Source organism: Apis mellifera, linkage group LG14, assembly GCF_003254395.2.
Source record: "Apis mellifera strain DH4 linkage group LG14, Amel_HAv3.1, whole genome shotgun sequence".
Classification (NCBI taxonomy): Eukaryota; Metazoa; Arthropoda; class Insecta; order Hymenoptera; family Apidae; genus Apis; species Apis mellifera.
This window is the reverse complement of record NC_037651.1, coordinates 8,042,404-8,062,224: the sequence shown is the minus strand read 5'-3', so window position 1 is coordinate 8,062,224 and position 19,821 is coordinate 8,042,404. Positions and strand designations below refer to the sequence as shown.

The 19,821-nt window shown below is 42.6% G+C and overlaps 3 protein-coding genes across 17 annotated transcripts in view; all 3 read right to left on the bottom strand.

Annotated features, from left to right (window-relative positions):
• Nucleotides 1-521: 521 nt before the first annotated feature.
• LOC100576236 lies at nucleotides 522-2,941 on the bottom strand. Of its 3 annotated transcripts, none has more exons than XM_006562917.3 (7): nucleotides 2,631-2,941; nucleotides 1,832-2,087; nucleotides 1,614-1,746; nucleotides 1,311-1,525; nucleotides 1,105-1,251; nucleotides 837-1,010; nucleotides 522-703 (listed from the first exon to the last, which is right to left on the bottom strand). In XM_006562917.3, the coding sequence occupies exons 1-7, from the start codon at nucleotides 2,644-2,646 to the stop codon at nucleotides 595-597; spliced, it is 1,050 nt and encodes a 349-aa protein (XP_006562980.1). In that variant the 5' UTR covers nucleotides 2,647-2,941; the 3' UTR covers nucleotides 522-594. The 3 variants fall into 3 exon arrangements, with proteins under 3 accessions (XP_006562980.1, XP_006562979.1, XP_003250191.1); XM_006562916.3 differs by having other exon boundaries at nucleotides 837-1,013; nucleotides 2,631-2,928; XM_003250143.4 differs by having other exon boundaries at nucleotides 837-1,013; nucleotides 1,853-2,087; nucleotides 2,631-2,915.
• A 397-nt stretch (nucleotides 2,942-3,338) lies between these two features.
• LOC408463 overlaps nucleotides 3,339-19,821 on the bottom strand; it is a 26,126-nt gene continuing 9,643 nt past the window's right edge. For 2 of the 11 annotated variants that reach the window (XM_016916036.2, XM_006562927.3), the window contains exons 2-4: nucleotides 16,974-17,220; nucleotides 7,550-8,607; nucleotides 3,339-6,150 (exon numbers count right to left, since the gene is read on the bottom strand). In XM_016916036.2, the coding sequence (XP_016771525.2) occupies nucleotides 4,907-6,150; nucleotides 7,550-8,607; nucleotides 16,974-17,212 (2,541 nt within the window). In that variant the 5' untranslated portion in view covers nucleotides 17,213-17,220 and the 3' untranslated portion in view covers nucleotides 3,339-4,906. Of the gene's footprint in view, nucleotides 6,151-7,549; nucleotides 8,608-9,613; nucleotides 10,480-11,077; nucleotides 12,648-16,973; nucleotides 17,241-17,374; nucleotides 18,726-19,419; nucleotides 19,734-19,821 lie in introns of those variants that run through there. The other 9 variants (XM_026445197.1, XM_006562928.3, XM_026445198.1 and 6 more) reach the window with 9 other exon arrangements.
• The window catches only part of LOC408462, a 25,540-nt gene continuing 23,322 nt past the window's right edge, over nucleotides 17,604-19,821 (bottom strand). For 2 of the 3 annotated variants that reach the window (XM_026445199.1, XM_016916039.2), the window contains one exon: nucleotides 17,609-17,766. The gene's annotated coding sequence lies outside the window, so the exon portion shown is untranslated. Of the gene's footprint in view, nucleotides 17,767-19,821 lie in introns of all 3 variants that reach the window. The other variant, XR_003306091.1, reaches the window with a different exon arrangement.

Here is a 19,821-nt window from a genome sequence, read left to right as displayed (position 1 = left end):
ATGCTCGCTTACTCTTTGATCTCGGTGAGAAATATAGATATAGGCAACAATCTCTCTTCCTTTCCACTATTCTATTAAATATACAATCGTTAAATATCGTAGAAAAATCCACGTTGGAGTATCCCATCTATAGTACTTTATCTTGCCGACCTGGTTTGCAGTATCAGTGGCGCCATCGTCGCAATTTGGTTATTTTTCTCTCATTTCCCATTCGTAACAGCCTTGTCTTACACGCTAGGAACGATTTTGCTAATACGTACGTTTTCACCATTCTATATTCTCTCTCTCAATCTCTTAATTTTTAATCCCTTAATTCTACGCTTGCTATATTATATATCGATGAACGAATTTTTTTTAACTTTACCATTTAGTTGGAGAAATTTGGATGTGGCTGGGCGTCCTTCGATTGTACGAGCAAAGAACGTTCAAATGAAACGTTTTCGATCGATCAACGACGATTGACGAGACGAGGCAAGAAAGAAAGAATAAAAGAAAAAAAAAAAAAAAAAAACGAGTGGACGACACGTTTTGTTTAAAATTATATTTTATGAGCTACATGTGTACAGTTTCGTAATAAAATACATATATCAGTCGTCACGTGAGATGCATTAATATACTCGAATAAACTGTAGGACAGTTTAAAGCATCCGTCGGACACTTTGGTCTCGAGTTGAGAATCCGAATTTCGGGACAGTAATATAACCTATAACGAGAGAAATATATATAATATTATTTCTTAAATATGTATAGCCAACATTTCTTCTTTCTTTTTTTTAATCTTCAAAATTCTTGAATTCGAAATTTCTGATTTCTTCAAAAATTTGTTCAAACTCTACCTTGGACAGTATTTCTCCACCGCATCTCTCAACGTATGTTTTCCGTTGTGATGATTTTTCGATATTTCTTGGACAACGAATCCCATGAAAGCTTGACACGGTACTCCTGTCAATTGTATATCGTTTTCTGGCTCGATGGTTGCTAGTTTGTCCGGCAAACATTCTTCTTTATTGCTACTGGGGAAACGGAGAAAAATGGGAAGGTAAAGATATCGTAAAAACGTGTCGTCGCGAATTTTAACTTATTTCGAATTTTTTCCCCTCTCACTTGCAAAGGAAGTTTTTCACAAAGTCTAAACTGCAGAACATGTTCGGTTTAAGCGCAACACCAGGAACGCTCCAAAGCAATTGCGCTTTGGCAGCGATCTCCAGAACCTCGTCACCTAATTTTTTCGCAACTTTCGACAGTTTCGAACTGGAATGAAAGTAATAATTTAACAAGGGGTATTTTTATTCGATTCAACTTCGACTCACCCTTTGAAGAATTTGTCGATCGACACGTTGATGTTTCTTATGTTTTCGTTTCCGGCTACCAGTCGTTGCCTAAGCTTATCCTCTGCACTCAATATCGGGGAACGGGGATAATTATTCGAGTCGTTCGATCTGGATTCCAGCTTCGTTCTATCGATACTCGAACGATTCGAGCTTTCCTTATTAGCTTCATCCCTCATTAAATTTATCAGATATATCTACGAATATAAATACGAATTATTCTCTCTATATACTCTTATCACGTATTACAAAAAATTTAAAATTTCAATATATATTTCTAAATACATTGAATTCTGGATGCTTTCTAGCCGCGGTCTCGATGTAACAATAATCGGTCGTAGACCAGTTCTGATTATCCAGTTTGATAAAATACGCGTTGGACGATGCTCCAACTTCCAGGATTGAGATATCTTCGAGTCTACAAAAAGATATTCAGATATCGAACGGTTAGAAGAATTTTTGATTCTCGTTGGAAACGAGATCATTTCTTCGTTTTTGCATACGAAAGTCGTTTTCGTGGACACCTGTTACCGACAACGGTGGGCACGCAAATGGCCACCGTTACGAAGATCAAGAACACCACGCTTCCTATGATCAGACAAGCTGCCAGGAACGCGAAGAATAGATCTGCTGGCCATTTCCGTAGTTGATTCACTACGCCTTTGATTATCGGTGTCTCGATCGGTAGGTCTGTGAATCTGGCAAACTTGTCGCCATTATTGTCCGGGTAGAGAAGTGAAACGTCTTCTCCAAAGGGATCTGTACAGTATTTGCCATAAATTCAACGATATCGAGTGTTAAACAGAGTTCATTTAAACTTTTTTTCATTTTCCCTTTTAATCAATTCGATTCCATTCGATTCGAGAACAGAGCTTTCTCATCGAAATCAACATGTTTTCTTTCGAATATCGCTTAATCTCGATTTCGAATAATTTTAATTTTAATTTCGAGTCAAACGCGTTTAACTTAGAGGGAAAAACTTCTTTTCGTGTAAATTAAAAAAAAAAAAAAGAAACGTAACAGTGATCGTGTACACGATTGACGAAGAATAATACCAATGCACAAAATGCACAATTTCCATTCGTCAATTATTCGTTTCTTTTTTTTAACTCGCGGTGAACTTTAAACCAGTCTCGTTCTCGAGATGAAATCCAACCCGTTCTCTTTTTCGAGGAGAAGAGTTCAGAAAATTGGCGGTGTTTTCGAAGCGAAAGGGATGAGAAGAAAAAAAGTCGGGTATAATGATAATAATAATAATAAACGAGTTTTCTCTCAATCCTCTGCTCGATCACTTTTACTTACCCTTCGTGTACGGCATAATGTCGATACTTTCACACTGTTAACGTCGTTCTCGTCTTCGGCCGTTTATGCAGTTAGTTCCGTTCGCCAACTCAGCATTTCGCAATAATTGGCCGCATTTAAATTGAGTCACGACGAATTGCCAGATTACGGAGGTGGGCTACGTCGTACCGTTGGCATAATGTTCAAAGTGGAGCATCGAAACGCGTTTTGACCGACGAAATCACGCGAAATGGGGATATTCGCGTGGTAGAATCGCCGACGAAGGTTATCGTTTAAATATCGCTCGCTTGTTTCTCGATCTCGTTGAACTCGATCGTCATATGCGAAACTCATAATTCACCCTATTGAATTCTATTTTTGTAAATTAGAAAATAGCACATATATATATATATATAAATATATATATCTTAAGGTCAATTTTTAAAGGCCAAAATGAACGCAAAAGTTAGTACGACTCTTATTTATTGAGGTTGAAATTCAATTGCTCGAATGGTTCGTAACTCGATAAATATTTCGTAGAATATACGTTTGAATTTTATTATTAATATTGCGCGATGAATATAATACAAAAAAAGGAAAAGGAAATTGTGAAAAATTACCGACGACATATATATTTACAAGTAATCTCAAGAATCATTTCCATTTTCCATTAATTATTCCGTTCGTCGAAAATAATAATCCGATGGGAGGGAATTATGGAATTTTCCGTTTAGATTTAGAAATTGTCTTTATTACACACAAATAACATTTTCACAATTTACGCTAGAAGTCACGATGGCAGGCGTATCCATGTCCCTGGAGAAAGCTCGGAGCCGAGATTTCTCCGCCCAGTGTGTCTGAATACGGTCTGTAAAATAATCGGATCGCGGATCGAATCTACGGACGTAGCTGTGCGAAACTCTCGAACCGATCCATTTTCGCGATCGATCCGAGTGTCTTTTATCGTAAGATACGTATATTTTTATTGTACACGTACGCGCTATTGTTTAATAGAATGGAGGCAATAAATATTAACGACGCTATTATATATTTATTCTTCGACGGTGAAAGCTCAACGGTCGCCTTCTTCCTCTTCCGAGGTAGAAAGTAATGTAAAGGCACTTCTTTCTATTTGTTCGTGGCTGTACGTCGGACTACTTATTTTCGTCTAATTCGAGATATTTAGAATTTTCGGATTGGCGCGAATTTCTTCTTCTTCTTCATCCTCGATTCTCCGTCTTTCTTTCCCAACTTTATCTGTTTAGATAAAGTTGAGATTTTTACAGAGGGGATCTCGAGAGGAGAATCGAAATTGATAAACATTTGTTATTTGATTTCGATCATAAGGATGCATGGACCGATGTTAGACCGATTTATCGATGACTTCAGTCAGAGACAAGTCGTTGATTTCATACGTTTGTACGTTTTTTTTTTTTTAAATTTGCAAAAATATATATTTCTTTTTCTCTCTTACGCGATTTTATAATACATATATATATATACGTGTGTATGTGTGTGTATATCTATATAAATCTAACGAGTATGCCGACTTTAAATGCTTAAACTTAATTGAAATTTTTTTTTTTTTTCCGTCGTCATTTGTACAAATTTTGTTTGCCAATATTTCACGAAAATATTTCACTCATAGAATGGATATAGTAACTCTCTAACGAAGCCTTGTTCGAAAGCCTTGTCATTTAAATTATTGTCAATTACATTCACTCCTCTAAAGGATTATTAATTCTTCACTAAAAATTAGAATTGGAAACGAAAGAAAACGATTCGATCGATTCTTTCATTTCGATCCTTATACGTTATTATGGAAGCTTCGCGGTGAACCGACCTGCGGTTCAATGTATCATTCACGCGATCGATGTAAAATAGCTAATCAGAAAATAATTGTGCGTTACCCTCTACTTAATTTACTTAATCCATATTATATAAATTCGCTTACACAGCATAGCTTGGAAAAATTAACTAACGCGTCTTGATATATCGTTGTAAATATTACACTTTTCCAATCCTCGATCACGATCGAACGAATCGTTAGAAAAAAAGGAAAAAAAAGAATCTTTCTCAGAGAAGAATCCGAGAGAGAGAAAAAACTGGACAGTATGTACAACCAATAACAAAACATCTTTCCAATTTTCCAACTGAATTCGAATCCGATACTGATCGAGGATTTGGAACCAAACCCCATCTTCAATATATCTACTCTCGTAAAAAAAAAACCCTGAAAGTTTTCTTTTCGCGATTGCAACACGATCACAACCGGCGAAATTGGAAATTTCGATTCTTCACACGCTCGTGTAAGAGATCGGCTGTTTCTTCTCGCCGTATCTACGAGGAGGAGCGTCACCGTCGTTCGCTGGATTCTTGCTCGACGCCTCGCTGTCCAACGAGTCGCTGTTGTCGCTGTTGGGCCGGGACACCCCGAGAGCCTCGTTCACGTCCTGCAGCTGCGCGTTCTCGTAGCTCCTTCTGTTCCTCGCGACCACGGGCGACCCGTTCGGGGGTGGTGGAGCAAGCCCGAGCTGCTTCCTCCCGTATTCCGGGCTCGAATTCCATTGCGCGGAAGCCTCGTAGAATCCTGACTCGGGGGACGCGTTCGACGCGGGTGGAACGGGCGATCCTTGTCCGTCCTTCGAGCGGGGGGATAAATTGGGATAGGAGAGGGACGTGCCGCACCCCTCATCGTTCAACATCGTTTCGTGCCGGGCGGGGCATTTCGACGACTTCTCCATCTCGATCATCAATCTGTCGTCGTTCGAGTTCAGCCTTCTCCTCGTTTCCGGCTCCGCCGCGATCTCTTTCGACTGCCCCTTCATCATCCTTCTACCCCCGTTGCTCAAACACTCCCTGCTCTCGCCCGTCTGACGTTTCGCGAAATTCTCTCTGGTCCCAGTGTCCGCTACTTTGCTCGCGTCGATGGGTATCAACAGATACTTCCTGGACCCGTGCAAATTCCTCCTCGACCCGTCCAACGATCTCTTTTCCTCCTCGAAACATCCTCGCAGGATATTCCTGTGGCAGAGGCTTCTCTTCGAACTGTTCAAGGATCTTCTCTCCTCGTCGAGGAGGGGATGTTTCGAGCTTCTTCGATTTGCGGACGATTTGAACAGCAACAAAGGACTTCCCTCCCTCGACGTCTCCGGCTCTTCGAAGATGATCTCTCGGCTGTTCTTCAGGATCTCCTTGTTCACCGCGTCGGGCAGGTGTTGCAGATCGATCTCGCCCATCACCTGGATACCGTCCGGATCCAAATCGAGGATCTTGAAGTGGGGGTTGTCGTTTCGGTGAGGGATCGCCACAGGCGGACCGTGATAGACGGAATCTCTGTAAGCGTTTCGACAGCTGGTCGTCGCCTCGTCGGCGCTCGTCTCGCTTCTCCCGCTGTCCAAGTAATTGAGATGATGACTCGGATGATGGTTCAGATGATGGTGGTGATGGTGATGATGATGACTCGTCGCACGATGACCGCAATGGCACTGGCTCTCTTGACAGGACTCCGTCAAGAAATCCTCATCGACTATTACCGTACCTGGAAAACAGCCTTCTACTTAGACATTGTTCAACTTCGATCCCCTTCCACGAATATATAAATATATCTATTTTTATCTTTTCTCTTTTCTTTTCTTTTTCTATCGCGAACGGGACAAATTTGGACGGTTAATCGATTTCCGATAAGAACGCGAGGAATGCATGCTTCTTCGATCTCACAATTATTTCAATAACAATCAACGAAGGTGATTCAGCGTACGTATTTCTCTCTAATCGCGATACCCTTTCTTTTTTACCCACCGACAACCATTTTATCCATTTTTTCGCGAGACGAGTTAGAAGAACGGCACGAGATAGACGGACAAACACGAGACAGGCAGACACAGAAGCGCGAAACGGACAGATCTCCCCGAGAAATTGAACAGAGACAACCCTTGCCAACCACAAAATCGATTCGTTCGAATCCCCTTCGTAGAATCTTTGGTGTTTGCCTTAGGAAAGTCGTGGATGATTATTTTCGCGATATTTTCTGTCTGCTTCCCCTCTCTCTTTCTCTCTCTCTCTCTCTCTCTGTCTACTCGCATTTTCCATCGGTCGAACGATCGGATCCCGTGGACTCGCCGCCTAGGCCCCCGAGTTCTCGTCGATCCATGGAATGTCGATCCGAAGTTTCGGCGATCCGTGGGACGAGTGGGGTTGAGAGGCAAGGAACCCCTCCGGGGCGTCCGATTGGTGGTCGGTGGTCAATATCACAGGCGCGGATTTCGGCTCGCTAGGAATTTTCCTCAGGCCTCCATCTACGATTACACACCAGCACCAAAACAGTGTCAGAGAGGGAGGGACAGTCGAAGGAAGGGGCGAGAATCCCGTTCCCCCCGAGAAACGTTCGTGCGGAAACTCGTGCGTTTGGCGTGCAGAAAAAAGAGAAGAAGAGAAGAGAGAGGGGAAGCGAGGCGAGAAGCGAAGCAAGCTTTCGAGCGGGAGAGGTGGAGGAGGAGGATGAAGCGAGAAAAGAGGACGCAGCCGTTGGGTTGCGTTCGTATCGATTAGTTTGATTCGCGTGTTCGTCCCAATTAACGAAACGCGCTCGACCTTGTCGCGTCGTTAGTGCTCGTTTTGTTTATCGAGCTCGTGTGCGGCTATGGAAATTTTTTAATTACACCGGATATTCCGCTCTGGTAGAAAATTGTCGCCGATGCTCGATCATTTCTGCGGCTCATCGGTGTGGATCGTCGGTGCGATTCCCGCTCTTTCATTCGCGTACAGCAAGAAACGGAAAGATGATGGATTGAATCGGGGATGCAAAAGAGTCGGCCAATTCTAACTCTAATTCGAACGCCAAAGTTAAACTAAAGTTCTCTCTATTCTAAAATGCGAAACGTATTACACGTATGCATCCATCTTTGGACACGTTGGAGGATTTTGGTATTATATCTTACCGTTCCCGTGACGAAGCTCCTCCTGAGCCTTGTAAAATTCGGCCAGCTCCCTGCCCGAGCACAGCGGGGTGCCCACCTGCGTCGTGCTGTTGAACAACGAGTAATCCACCTCGTAGCCCTGCCTCTCCTTCGAGTACGTGACCATCGGCTCGAACCTGTAACCCCACAGGATCTCCTGGGGCAGGTAGCTCGATCTCGCCTGGGTCGTTTGCCCGGTCGACTCTATCGTCCCCTCGAGGATGGCCACGATCTCGAACCTTTCCGTCAGCATGTCCTCCGCGGACATGTTGTAGAACGGGGACTCCTCGTTTATCCTGTGGACGATCGTTGTCGGCCATATGAAGAACAGGTTCCCGTTCTGCCCGTCCGTCCCCACCGCCAACTCCTGTTGATTCTGCGACAACACCTCCCCCTCCTTCGTCGTCCTCGACCTTATCAACTGAGCCCGGATCGCGGCCCCGATTATGTGACTCTTCCTCATGTCGCCTACCCGAAACATCAAGCACAGTTCACCGTCCCTCTGACAGATGACCGCGTTCCTCGAGAACAGCAACGTTTGAGTCCTCTGCTTCGGCCTGCTCATCTTGGCGAACACTATTCCCACCATGAACGCCTGGATCATCACCCCGACGATGCTCTGGATGCACATGACGAAGATCGCCTCGGGGCATTCCTCGGTCGTGCCGCGGCTCCCGTAACCGATCGTGTGCTGGGTCTCGATGCTGAACAGGAAGCAGCTCGTGAACGAGAATATGTTGTTCACGCACGGCGTCCAGTTGTTCTCGATCTGGTAGGGGGGCAGGTGGCGCTCCTCGAAGTCGCCGTGGCTGAACGCGATCAGCCACCAGATCACGGCGAAGCCCAGCCACGAGAGGACGAAGCTCAGGCTGAAGCAGAGCAACATCCATCGCCATTGAGTGTCCACCAGGGTCGTGAAGATGTCTCGCAGGAAGCGCAGGGAACGCCGAGAGATACGGGACTGGAGGACGTTGCAGTCCCCGTTCTTCAGCACGGCTCGACGGCGCAACTTTCGCGTTGGCCATGCTCGGTACCGACTCCTGAAAAACGATCACACAAATCGCGCCATTTCTTCAACTTCGAGAATTTACGAGAAGAAAATTCCGTTGGAAATAGTTGGAAAATTTCTTTTTTTCAGATCTTTTAGATCTTTCGATACTTTAGTTATTCTTACGATAAAAAGTATGTATCTGTGCGAATTAAAACTCGTTTTTAAATCGATTTCACGCGATTTTCATTCGTTGCTCGGTTCAAAATTAATTGATCGCGCTCGTTTCTTTTTCTTTTTCTTTTTTTTTTTCTTAAGGAATAATCAATTTCGAGTTTCCGCGAAAACGACGAAGATCACGGCGTTCGATAACGATTCCACGAAAGATTCTTCGGATTGTCAGAGATGCGAGATAAATCATCAACCGAATCTCGAACGTTTCGATCGCGACATCTAATTATGCCGTACATAATATGTAATATTTTTCTTTTCTCTCTCTCTCTCTGTGTCTCTGTCTCTCTGTCCCCGTGGCACAACAACAGAGAAGAATAAATTATTTCTCGGAACGAGAAGCGCGGAGACGTTGAGATCGCGCTACGAAATTGTCGTCCAAGGCCTCGCCGACTTTTGTACACGCGTTTCTTAACTTAATTTGAATCTGTCGCGGATTTGAATAACAAATTTCGTACACCGTATTGTTGTTTTCCGCTCTCCTTACTCGATTACGAACCAACCACGTTATGAAACGCTTCTCCTTACGCGAGATTTTGCGCGTAAAATCGGCGAATAGATTTGTAAATCTATTATTTTCTCGAGGAAGCGTGCAACGCGCGAAACTGGACACTCCTAGTTGGGGCTCGGACATCGGGTATTTTTATTCCGGTAAGCGGATAAAACAACGTGTACACACGTTTATGGCGATGAACGGCGATGATGGAAAATTTTATGGCCCGGTTCATAGCGTGTACATTCCATTTTTCGAAAATAAATGGGGATTACGCTTTTTTTCTCTCTCTCTTTCTTTCTTTCTTTCTTTTTTTCTTTAATAAAATACTCACGATGGATTTCTCCGCATTTTACGACATCTCGGATCTTGAATCTTTCCATGACAAACCTCGATTGTCCCGGCTTGATCTTTCGTCAACTATCTCTTTCCGAAAGATTCATCGATCTATCGCTTCGTTTAAATTAGTTTTAATTTCGAATCTCCGTCCCCCCCCCCTTTTTTTACGACCGCTTTCGATCGTTCCTCGAAACGACGTTTCTTTTACGACGAGCAAAAATGATTCGAACCCGTGTGTTTCCAACGGGACACGTGCGATTGTTTTATCGTCGAGCACTGTTGCCACTTGCTTTCGATTCGACCGTTTCCTCCTCGAAAAGGAGAAAAAAACACTCGGAAACGCGGGTTTTCGACCCGTATTCCGTTAACCGATCCAAACGATAATCGAACGATTCGCGATACCGAGTCGAAAAAAGGAAGAACGATCTCGAGAGGAGGACGGAGAATAGAGAACGGGAGCACGGCGCGTGGTAGAGAATATCGCCGCGGCCAGTTCGATGATCCGTCTGGAGACCTTCGCGCTCGCCACCCTTTCATACTCAGCCAGAAGGAAGTCGCCATTTTGACTCCGACCACGATAACCGGGCAACTGTTATCTGCCAATTTATTTATTGCCACGCGTGAATCAATCGGTGATTCGCCGACACGCGACGACAACGTCTCTCGTTCCAATTGTTTTCTCCAGGGATCGATTTACGATTTCGCCTAAAAAAATTTTGGCAAAAAATTTTGTCGCGAAGAAATACGCGCGACGTAAATCGATTTCGATTCCCGTTCTATTCCACACACGAGCGTTGGATCTTCGTTGAACGTGATATTACACGACCTCGAATAATTCGTCGAGATATCGGTTGATGTTATGTTCTACTGTTATCGAGAATGATAACGCTAGTTCACAACAAAGGCGATTTTTCTTCTTCTTTTTTTTTTTTTTAATTTTTATATTAAATGTAAAGAGAGAGGGAGAATAAGATAGGAATTAGAAAATTGAAAGGAAAATAATCGAGAGAATATTTATTAATATTAGAATTTAAAATATTAAGAATTTCAAATAGTCAGTTAAATATTAATATTAATAATATTTAACTGACTATTTGAAATTCTTCCCGAAAATTCTTTTCTTTCAAAATAATCCCCAGATTCTCGCAAACGAGAGTGCTCGTTTAAATTAACACCTACAAATGTGACGCTACTCCACGCGCGAAAAAATTACACGAGGAACGTGTAGTGCGAATTTATCAAGCGTTTTTTTTAAGTAATTGTTTCCTCGTTATGTATTAACGTGGAGGGAGACGTTTTGAAATATAACCGCGTATCGAGTTAAATCGACGAAATAACTAGAGGGAAGGCGGAGAGGATTGAATTGGGGGGGAAAGAAATATAATATTCGTTATTAATTTTCGTCGTTGTAGAAAAACTTAAACCGATAAACCGTGTGCGATTCTTGTTGAAATTTTACCTGCTTCTGAAAGAAGAATTCGTACTCTTCTGCAGTTTTACTATAACAGGCGCGGGTTGGGTCAACGATGTCAACAATTTTTCCTTCTCCTCCCTGTCCGGCGAGGACGACTTCGAAATTGGATCTTTCGCAACGTTTCCATTCATTTCTTCTTCTTCTTCTTCTTTTCTTTCTTTTTTTCGCTCGACTTTTTACAGGAGGAAGAAAATAATCTCACCTCGATGATTTTGAACGCTATACACTCCGCATGCTCTTCCTCGAGAAATGCTCGCAAAGTTTTTCTCTCGACAAATTTTTCTAGCCTTCTAACTTGAATACCTTTCGAATATATCGTTCGAACGAGATATCGACGCAATCTCTCGTTCCTTATCGCCTGGTATAAGGATCACTGGTTTAAGGATTTTTTTTTCTTTTTTCCTCTGTGCATCGTGCAAACATTTCCAAGACCACAATCTTAACGTTTTTCGCGCGATTCGTATATAGATAACGGGCAACTTATTTAATTTATCGACGCGCGAAAGAATTTCTACACGCGCGGCGTACGAGTTTCGTAAATACGGAAATTCTTAATAAATTTTCGTTTCCCAGACAGATAACCTGAATAATCTCTTATTTTCTTCTTCTTCTTCTTTCTTTTTTCTCGCTCCTTCAAAAACTTGTACGACGGTCGTAAATAATATCTTTCTCACGATGTGTAATAATTGCAAAATAAATTCGTCGAAGCGATATTCTGAAGAAAGAAAAAAAATCGGCGGAGAAACACCGATTACTTCTCGTTTAATTACGCGTTCCTCGTAAACCTTTCACTTATCTCCGAACGATACAATTAATGAAAAAAAAAGAATTTCTCCTTAGCTCCTTCGTGGACTCCTTCTCTCTTCTTTTTTATCTCGTTTTGTCGAAATGAACACAACTTGGGAGGAAATTCACTATCGAAACTCTCACTTCCCCTACAAACCCACTCGATCGATCCAATTTGTCTTCGATCGTCCAATTTGATTTCTCTCTAAAGTCTCACTTCTTCTCTTCCTTTCTTTTCAAGAAATCGAATCCTTTCCCGGATATCGTGCGTCCATTCTGAAATTCCGTTCCATCTCTCCGCCTCTTCCTCGCTCCTCTTCCCCGTTGGAGAGAATCCCGCGAAAGAAAAACCGAAAGAAGCGGGAGCCGAACGAAAGAAAAGTAACGTTGCGTTGCACGAATAGCTGGCGAGTTTGATGGTGGAGTATCTACTGATGTACGAGCAATGATGTAGGACGTCTTATACGAGCCAATACCTGGCCACCGGTCTCCACTTATCAGCTACTAACAATAACGTTTGTTCTTTTCATTTGCGAGAAAATGGACTGATTACGTCACGCGTAATGCTTCCTTCATCGGCCTGTTTTCATACGCTTTTAATAATCGGTCGTAATATCCACGCTTTTCTCCCTCGCCTCGCCCCTTCCTCCTTCCATTTTCATCCCTCCCTTCCTCGAAACATCCATCTGTCGACGATCCTTCTCTGAGCACGAATATATTTCCCTCTTCTTCTTCTTCTTCTTCTTCTTCTTCTCTCTCTTTTTGTAAACTCATGGAACAATAAAAAAAAGGGGGAAAAAACCAAGGATTTTTTACCTTATTAACAACTATCCGTGATCTCTTCTTAGACGCAGGAATTTTTCTCGAATCGACACAGCGTTCGGAAAATGCTCGGCTCGAAAAATCACCGTTTTTATAGTATCGCGAGCCACCTCGCGATTCGTCGACGGGGCGTTAAGAACCGCTATCTGCCTCTGTTCTCTTTTAATTGCCAAAGCGGGGGAGGGAGAGAAAAGAGAAAGAATCTTTTCGAAGAAATAGAGGGAAAGAAAGAAAAAAAACAAGATTCACGTGTGATACACTTGTCACCCTTGAATTTGCACTATCCGCGCTCGACAAGGAGAAGGTGCGCTTGCCCGATAAGCGTTTCTCATCGCGATCTTTCCGATCTTTCACCGATCTCGCACGCCTCGAATCGCTGAAAGTCCCCCGTCGGCCACGTCTTATCAACGGCCACCCATCTCCTTATCGTTTCGAGCTCGTTTCACGCTCGAAATCGCTGATCGCGGCCGAAAGCGAAACCCTCGCGATTTTTCATTCGCGAATATTTCCGCGCTCGATCGATAATTGCTTCTTTTTTTTTATCGATAACTCCTCCAACGCGAAAATTTTACTTTCCCTTTTCGAGATAAGCGAGAAACACTTGGAACCAACACTTAGTTTCCAGATTGTTCTTTCGTTGTTCGATCGATACGTTTCGACAATTCATGTACACAGCGAGCGACGTACAAATTATTACACGTCGTGTAATAAAAAATTATTAGACGGATATTCGGTAGCGAGAGATACGGAAAGTCGTAGAGTCAATTTGCACACTTTATCTATATTATACTCGTATTAGTTTTCGTAGATACTGGGACGTGTTTCGTTTTTTTTTTTTTGTATCAAAGCCACGTATTATGATTTATCTCGGACGACTTATCTTTTCGCCGAGTTCTCTCTCTCTCTCTCTCTCTCTTGCCGATTTATCGTAGCTCGGGAAATCTTGATTTTGATTTCGAAAGGAAAGAATTTGGGATTTGGGATCCGTTACGATCCGTTTTTTTCGTAACGTTTTGCAGCAGCATCGTCTGTGAGACAGAATTGAAGCCGGAAAGGGTCGATCAACACCGGTAAACGTTGAATCGCATTAGCTGTTAGTAATTTATTCGCATTATAATGGCGCTATCCCATAGCAGAAGAGGTCGTATCGCTTGTAGGCGTCAATTGAGAACGATATTAAATTCTCGAGAGGAGGAGCTCGAAAGCATTTGTCTCACGTGTGTTTTCTACAACATTCTCGCGTCTATTTCCACTTCGTTTTTCCCTTTTTTCCTTCACGAAAAAAATTCACGTCCGACCATTTTCATCCTCGAATAGCCGTAAATATTCTCGCGAATTATCCAATTATCCGTTTGAATTGGCGGTGTAACACGTTCCCGACAGCCAGTTTAAAAACATTCGTGAAACATTCGTTCCGTGACTTTAAATGGACGTGGTGGGAAAAAAAAAGAGGAAGAAAAATTCATTAAGCTTCCCAACGATGACGACCGATTGCATGCAAATCGAGTCTTCGAACAGGTTCTGTCGTATCGATCGAATGGAAAATCTCGTTCTGCTCGATGATTGCCATTGTCGTTCTTGATTAATTGCTTGCAACGTAATACGGGATAATCCCGACTCGACACATGTAAATTTACAAAAAGACAAGGAGAAAAGTATTTAAAAAAAAAAAACGAGTTCCACGAATATATACATAAATTCATCGACGAATATTTTTAAAACAATCTCATCTATATATATCCACGTGTCGTGTGAATATATCAATACGAAGTATATTTTAAGGAGAGAAAGAAATAGATACCTATTATTATACTTGAAAGAAAGGAAGGAAGAAAGAAAGAAAAAAGGTACACGTATTCTACCTCTTTGAAGAAAACCAACCAGCAGTCTCGTTTGTCGCGACGTTTGCACGATCGATGAGCAACGAATCTCGTCCTTGTTCCGTTCGAGACGCTCCATCTCCCCTGACACGACATCAGCTGCCCACTTCCGGTTATCTGCCACTCACCTTTCCTCCCCGAAACGGATTCAAAACGGATCAAAAGCGGCGCATTAATAGGATGAACGGGCGCGTTAAAGCGTACTGTAGGTCGAGCCTCTTATTGCGAGCTGTCCAACCGTGCCGTCCACGGCTTCGATAACGAGCTTTTAATTAAACTAACGAGATCGAACGAGCCACCAGTTCCTCGCTCGGCCTGTAAGATTTTTCGACGACCGTCGAGAGGAAGATTCCTTTTCTTCTCTTTTTCTTTTTTTCTTTTTTTTCAGTTCGAAAATTTTCACGCGAACAATTTGAAGAAAGGAGAGTGAATTCATTTTTCGAGGATGAAGTTGGATGAGAACGAAATTCGATATCGAGATCGTCGAAAAATTTGGAATATTTTTGTCTTCCAAGATTGTACGAGCTTTTTTCTATAATAATAACGATTTCTTTTCCGTATCCGCGAATATCGATTACCAACGATTATCTGTTGCATCTTTAATCCGTGTCGATACAGGATTAGTCGAGGTATAATAATTGGATTATTGGTTTAACGCTCGATCCTCTATCTGGTCAGATAAATACTTATCTATTTATCATCGTCCGCAGTGATTAATCGAGTAATAACACTCGATACCCGGTGCATTATCCACTTCGTGGAATATTTCGTTCTTCGGCAAAATTGATCGAAGAAAATCGTCGAGGAAACGTCGTCTCAATTTTCTTCTTCAAAATTCAAATTGATTAATTTCGCGCTTGACTAATCTCTCTCTCGAAAGAGATATTAGAATATGGAAGAATTCCGGAGAATCGGCGAGATCCGCGAGATTTGAGGATCGTCTTTCGTGGAGGAAACGGGAAATCCGATATACACCGCGAGCAATCGTTGCGAGTTCCCGCGATTAACTCTCTGGTTCCGCGATCACAGATTAATTCGGTGACCTTACGTGCTCCACGCAAGGTGAATTAACGTACCGGTCAACATTGGAAATAAGAGAAGAAGACGAGAACCAGGAGGCGTTCCAATGAGATTATTAAATAATAACCAAATATCTCGATAAAATCAAACCGAAGTTGTTACGTATCCTCGCCGCTATTCCAATTAAAGATAGCTGTTTTTTGCTCGAGTCGAGTATTTTCTTTGCCGTAGAATTTCTGCCTCCCAAAGAAAGCGCGCGGAGAGAATTAAGATTCCAGCGAAACGAAGAAATTCTTCGAGAAACCAATACTTTTCCATTCGTCGATGTGATATATATATATATGTATATAGAATTCTTCGTATAAACACGCGCCTAATTTTCTCTCCAGAGAATTATTTATTAACGTTTTTTTCTCCATTCTCGACTCTAACTTTAAATATATTTTTCATCGACGAATTCCACGATTAAATTAACACGATAAGCCAAGGCTACGAGAATATTTTTCTTTCTCGTTCCCATAAATTTTACAATTAATACTCCTCAACCTTTTCGATAAACGATCGTGACAGGTTGATAATAGGCTGAATTGAAATTGGAGACAGAAGGGTAAACACACCGTGGCGTAAACAGAGACATACTTCGAGGAAAATATATATATATCGGGTCCCGTTCACGTTAATAGGGCTCGATAAATATTGCAGCTGGTGATCGATGATAGGTGATTGACAAGTATCGCGACAAAATAACTATAGAATTACTTAGGTGTGTGTTTTTTCAGTGATGAAACTGCCATGATAAATGACCGATCGAACGGTAAAAACACGGTTCGATCGGTGATTATACAAGACCCCTACATATATATATGTGTATATACGGTAATGAATTTTATCGATCCTGATCCCGATAACTCGTTTGAACTTGAACAATTGCCCTTGAAACACATATATATATACGTGTATATTTTTTTAATTCACGAGATAAATCGATATTTTTCCAATATTTTCGAAACCGGAGTGTACACGGCCGGCGCCAGATGGCTAGCTCGCGAATCACTAGCTCAAACAAAAACGTAATCATCTTTTAGCGGAGAATCATCTTTAGAGAGATACGCTACCTTGAGAACCGGCCACGTGATTCGATAATCGTCTCTCGATCACGTTTCTTTTTTCCGCTATCATCGATACGCTAGCTCTTTTCTCTTCTACGAAATGTAATAATAACACGCATACGAGTCGTGTTACGTGCGCACAACACGATACGAAATTTCGAATGCAACATCGTACGATGATATTATAACTAAGTTCTAATTCAAGAATGAAGCTAGTTGAGAGTTAGTTTCGTGGATGAAAATGAACAGAGAGACGAGACTCACCTGGTAGAATCCTGGCGACCGACGCCACCACCGATGCTGCTGCTCTGGGTGCTGACCCTGACCAGGGTCACGTACCTGGGCAGGCTGGACAAGGTTCCCGTGTTCCTCTGCTCCAGCAACGGAGAGTCGGCCGTGCTCGGATTCTCCTGCAGCTGTTGCCGCCTTCGGTCCTCGTTATCCTTCTCCTCCTCCTCCTCGATGGTGCCGGGAAGACGGAACAGCTTCTGTGGCTCCTCCATGCCACTCGCTTCACGCGTGCGAATGAACCTCCATTGAAAATACTCAAACTCATCCTCCCTCCTCGCCCTCCTACTTTTCTTTCTTTCTCTCCCCCTCCCCTCCCCCTCTTTTCCCTTCCTTTACATTCTACTCCGAGATTTTTTCCTTTTTTTTTTATTTACCTTTCTTCTTTCCTTTCTCTCGAATCCAAAACCGAACCTCGCCCCGACTTTTTTTTCAAGTCACTTGTCCGTGTTGTACCACGTTTCTTCCAGTTCCAGTTTTTCTTTTCGCGAAAGAAGGAAAGAAAGAAGGAAAGAAAGAAAGAAAGAAAGAAAGAAAAAGAAAGAAAGAAAGAAATCAACTTTTGGTTGATTGAATCACGAACAGCGACGATGACTTTTTTTCGCCCAGGATGAATGAAGTCGAAGGTGGAGGCGGCCACGCGACGATGACTCACGGCCGTTGGAGAGCAAAGTTCTGTTTTCTGCCATCGTTTCTTCGTTTCCTCTCACTTTCCTCCGGCATCCACACCGCCGCCCTTCCGTTCCCGGAATCCCACCATTCCTCGTCCCTACGGCCGGTCACAATCCACGTGTCATCACTGTTTAATCCACGCGGTGCGGTTCGCGCGCTATTTCTTTTCTATCGTTCTCTTTTTTCTCTCTCTCTCTCTCTCTCTCTCTCTTTCTTTTTTCTTTTCCCTTCTTATTTTTTTTTTCCCCCCTACGCGCGAATCCCATTGGTCGATCGATGCGAAACGGACAGAGGAGGAGGAGGAGGAGGAGGAGGTGGACAGGATGCCGATGAATTTGCGTCACGCTTAAGGCAAGGTTCCGGACGATGTGTGACGATGACGCGATACTTGTTTCCGGTTTCTAGAGAATTTTCAGAAATTATCGATCTTTCCTTTCCTTTCCTTTTCTTTTTCTCATCAGGTATAACGGTTACGTGCCAAAAACGTGCGCGTCTTTTTCTGTTTCCTTTCAATCGCGATTCGTTCTCATTTTCTTCTCGTCTATCTATCATATCGAGTAACGATTCTAAAAATATATCATCGTTACGATTATTATTGTTTCGCAATATTTCTCTCTCTTTTTTCTTCCTCCGAACGAGTAGAATGTTTGGATCGAGGGAAACGGAATCGTTCGCATTCTTGCCATGGTTCGAATTCGAAAGATAGAAGAAAAAAAAAAGAAGAAGAAGAGGAAGAAAAAGGAAAAAACGAGATAACGCGAGGACGAGGAGGAAAAATGCAGAGTTGGAGAATGGAACAATGGTCAGATTAGACTCACTTTGATGAGCTATTGCATAATTTTTGCAGATTTTTATCGATTAAAAAAGGAGTCGTAACGTACGTGAATCATGCGAGACCCACGTAATCATCGAGCAAAGTTTTCGTCGATCGAAGTATAAATAATAGTTTCGCGGTAAATGTGAAACTGGCCGTTTCCACGATTTCCCTACCTCTCTTATTCTTTTTTTATTATTTGCACCGAGGAATAATAATAATAATAATAATAACGAGAAATCTTAACAGGCTACGTACCCTCTGACAGAGACACAACGCGAAAATGCAAATATCTGCACAAATAGCACCGCTTATCTCGCTCTCAGGTGACATAAATTATATTATACCAGCTTCGTGATTCATATCTCTTCGCGAGTGCGTTTTTATCGCGCTCTTATCAACTTTTGCGATAACTTGGACAGAGACGAGGGAAGAAGAAGAAGAAGAAGAAGGTGAGCGCGTCTACGTTTCGACGAACGATCCATAAATCATGGTACCGTTATCCGAATGCGAAAAGAGCGAAAGTACAGACCGTTAATCGTGCCGAAAAAAGAAAAGAAAAGAAAAGACGAGCAAGTCGATGATATTTTTTATTATTTCTATTTTATTTTTCCCTTAGGCGAAAACAAGTTGGAAAAAACGACGATCGATCGTAAACGTTCCATTCTCGTTTCGTTCGATTCTCGAACGATCTCTCCGCGAGGATCGAATATTATACGAATTTCACTTTGGCTTTTAAAAAGAACGAAATCCGAAGCGAGAAATTGAATATAAAATATTAGAGACGAATTACTCGAGGACGAATAAAAATTTATTTCTTCAAATCTAAGAAGAAGAAGAAGAAGAAGAAACGAAACGAAGAGAAAGAGAAGGGAAGCTTTCTTTTCTTTTCTCCGGCCGTGAAAGTGAAAATGATCGATGAAAAATCCTACGAACCCGAAAGATAGCAACGAGCGACAGAGATCCAAGGTGTATATATATATATATATGTACACGGATCGTCACCGTGATCGAGGCTCGTCCCGTTTTCCCGCGTTTTCCAGCTGGAGCAGCGCACGTAAGCGCGTCGCACTCGCAACTGTTTCAGATTGCCCCGGCCGTTGCACGAGATTGTGCCAACGGATGCCATGGCGTTTACGCCGTCTTATGGCGGGGATAATGCAGACGCACGGTGCCACATACACGCGTCACACGCCTGTATGCCACGTGTGCCTGAAACGCGCCGATTATTCGCGAATTTCGCCGGATGCCAATTCCCCTCCCCCCTCTCCTCGTTCGAATTTTTTCGCCCGGCTCCAATTTATCCCTACCTCTTCTCGTCTCTCCATCTCCATCGCA

What these genes read in the sequence shown, in the direction of transcription:
- LOC100576236 (XM_006562916.3), bottom strand. An exon ending in TGTCCACGAAAACGACTTTC is followed by an intron (nt 1,747 to 1,831) that starts GTATGCAAAAAC and finishes ATCTTTTTGTAG; the next exon opens with ACTCGAAGATATCTCAATCC. An exon ending in ATCGACAAATTCTTCAAAGG is followed by an intron (nt 1,252 to 1,310) that starts GTGAGTCGAAGT and finishes CTTTCATTCCAG; the next exon opens with TTCGAAACTGTCGAAAGTTG.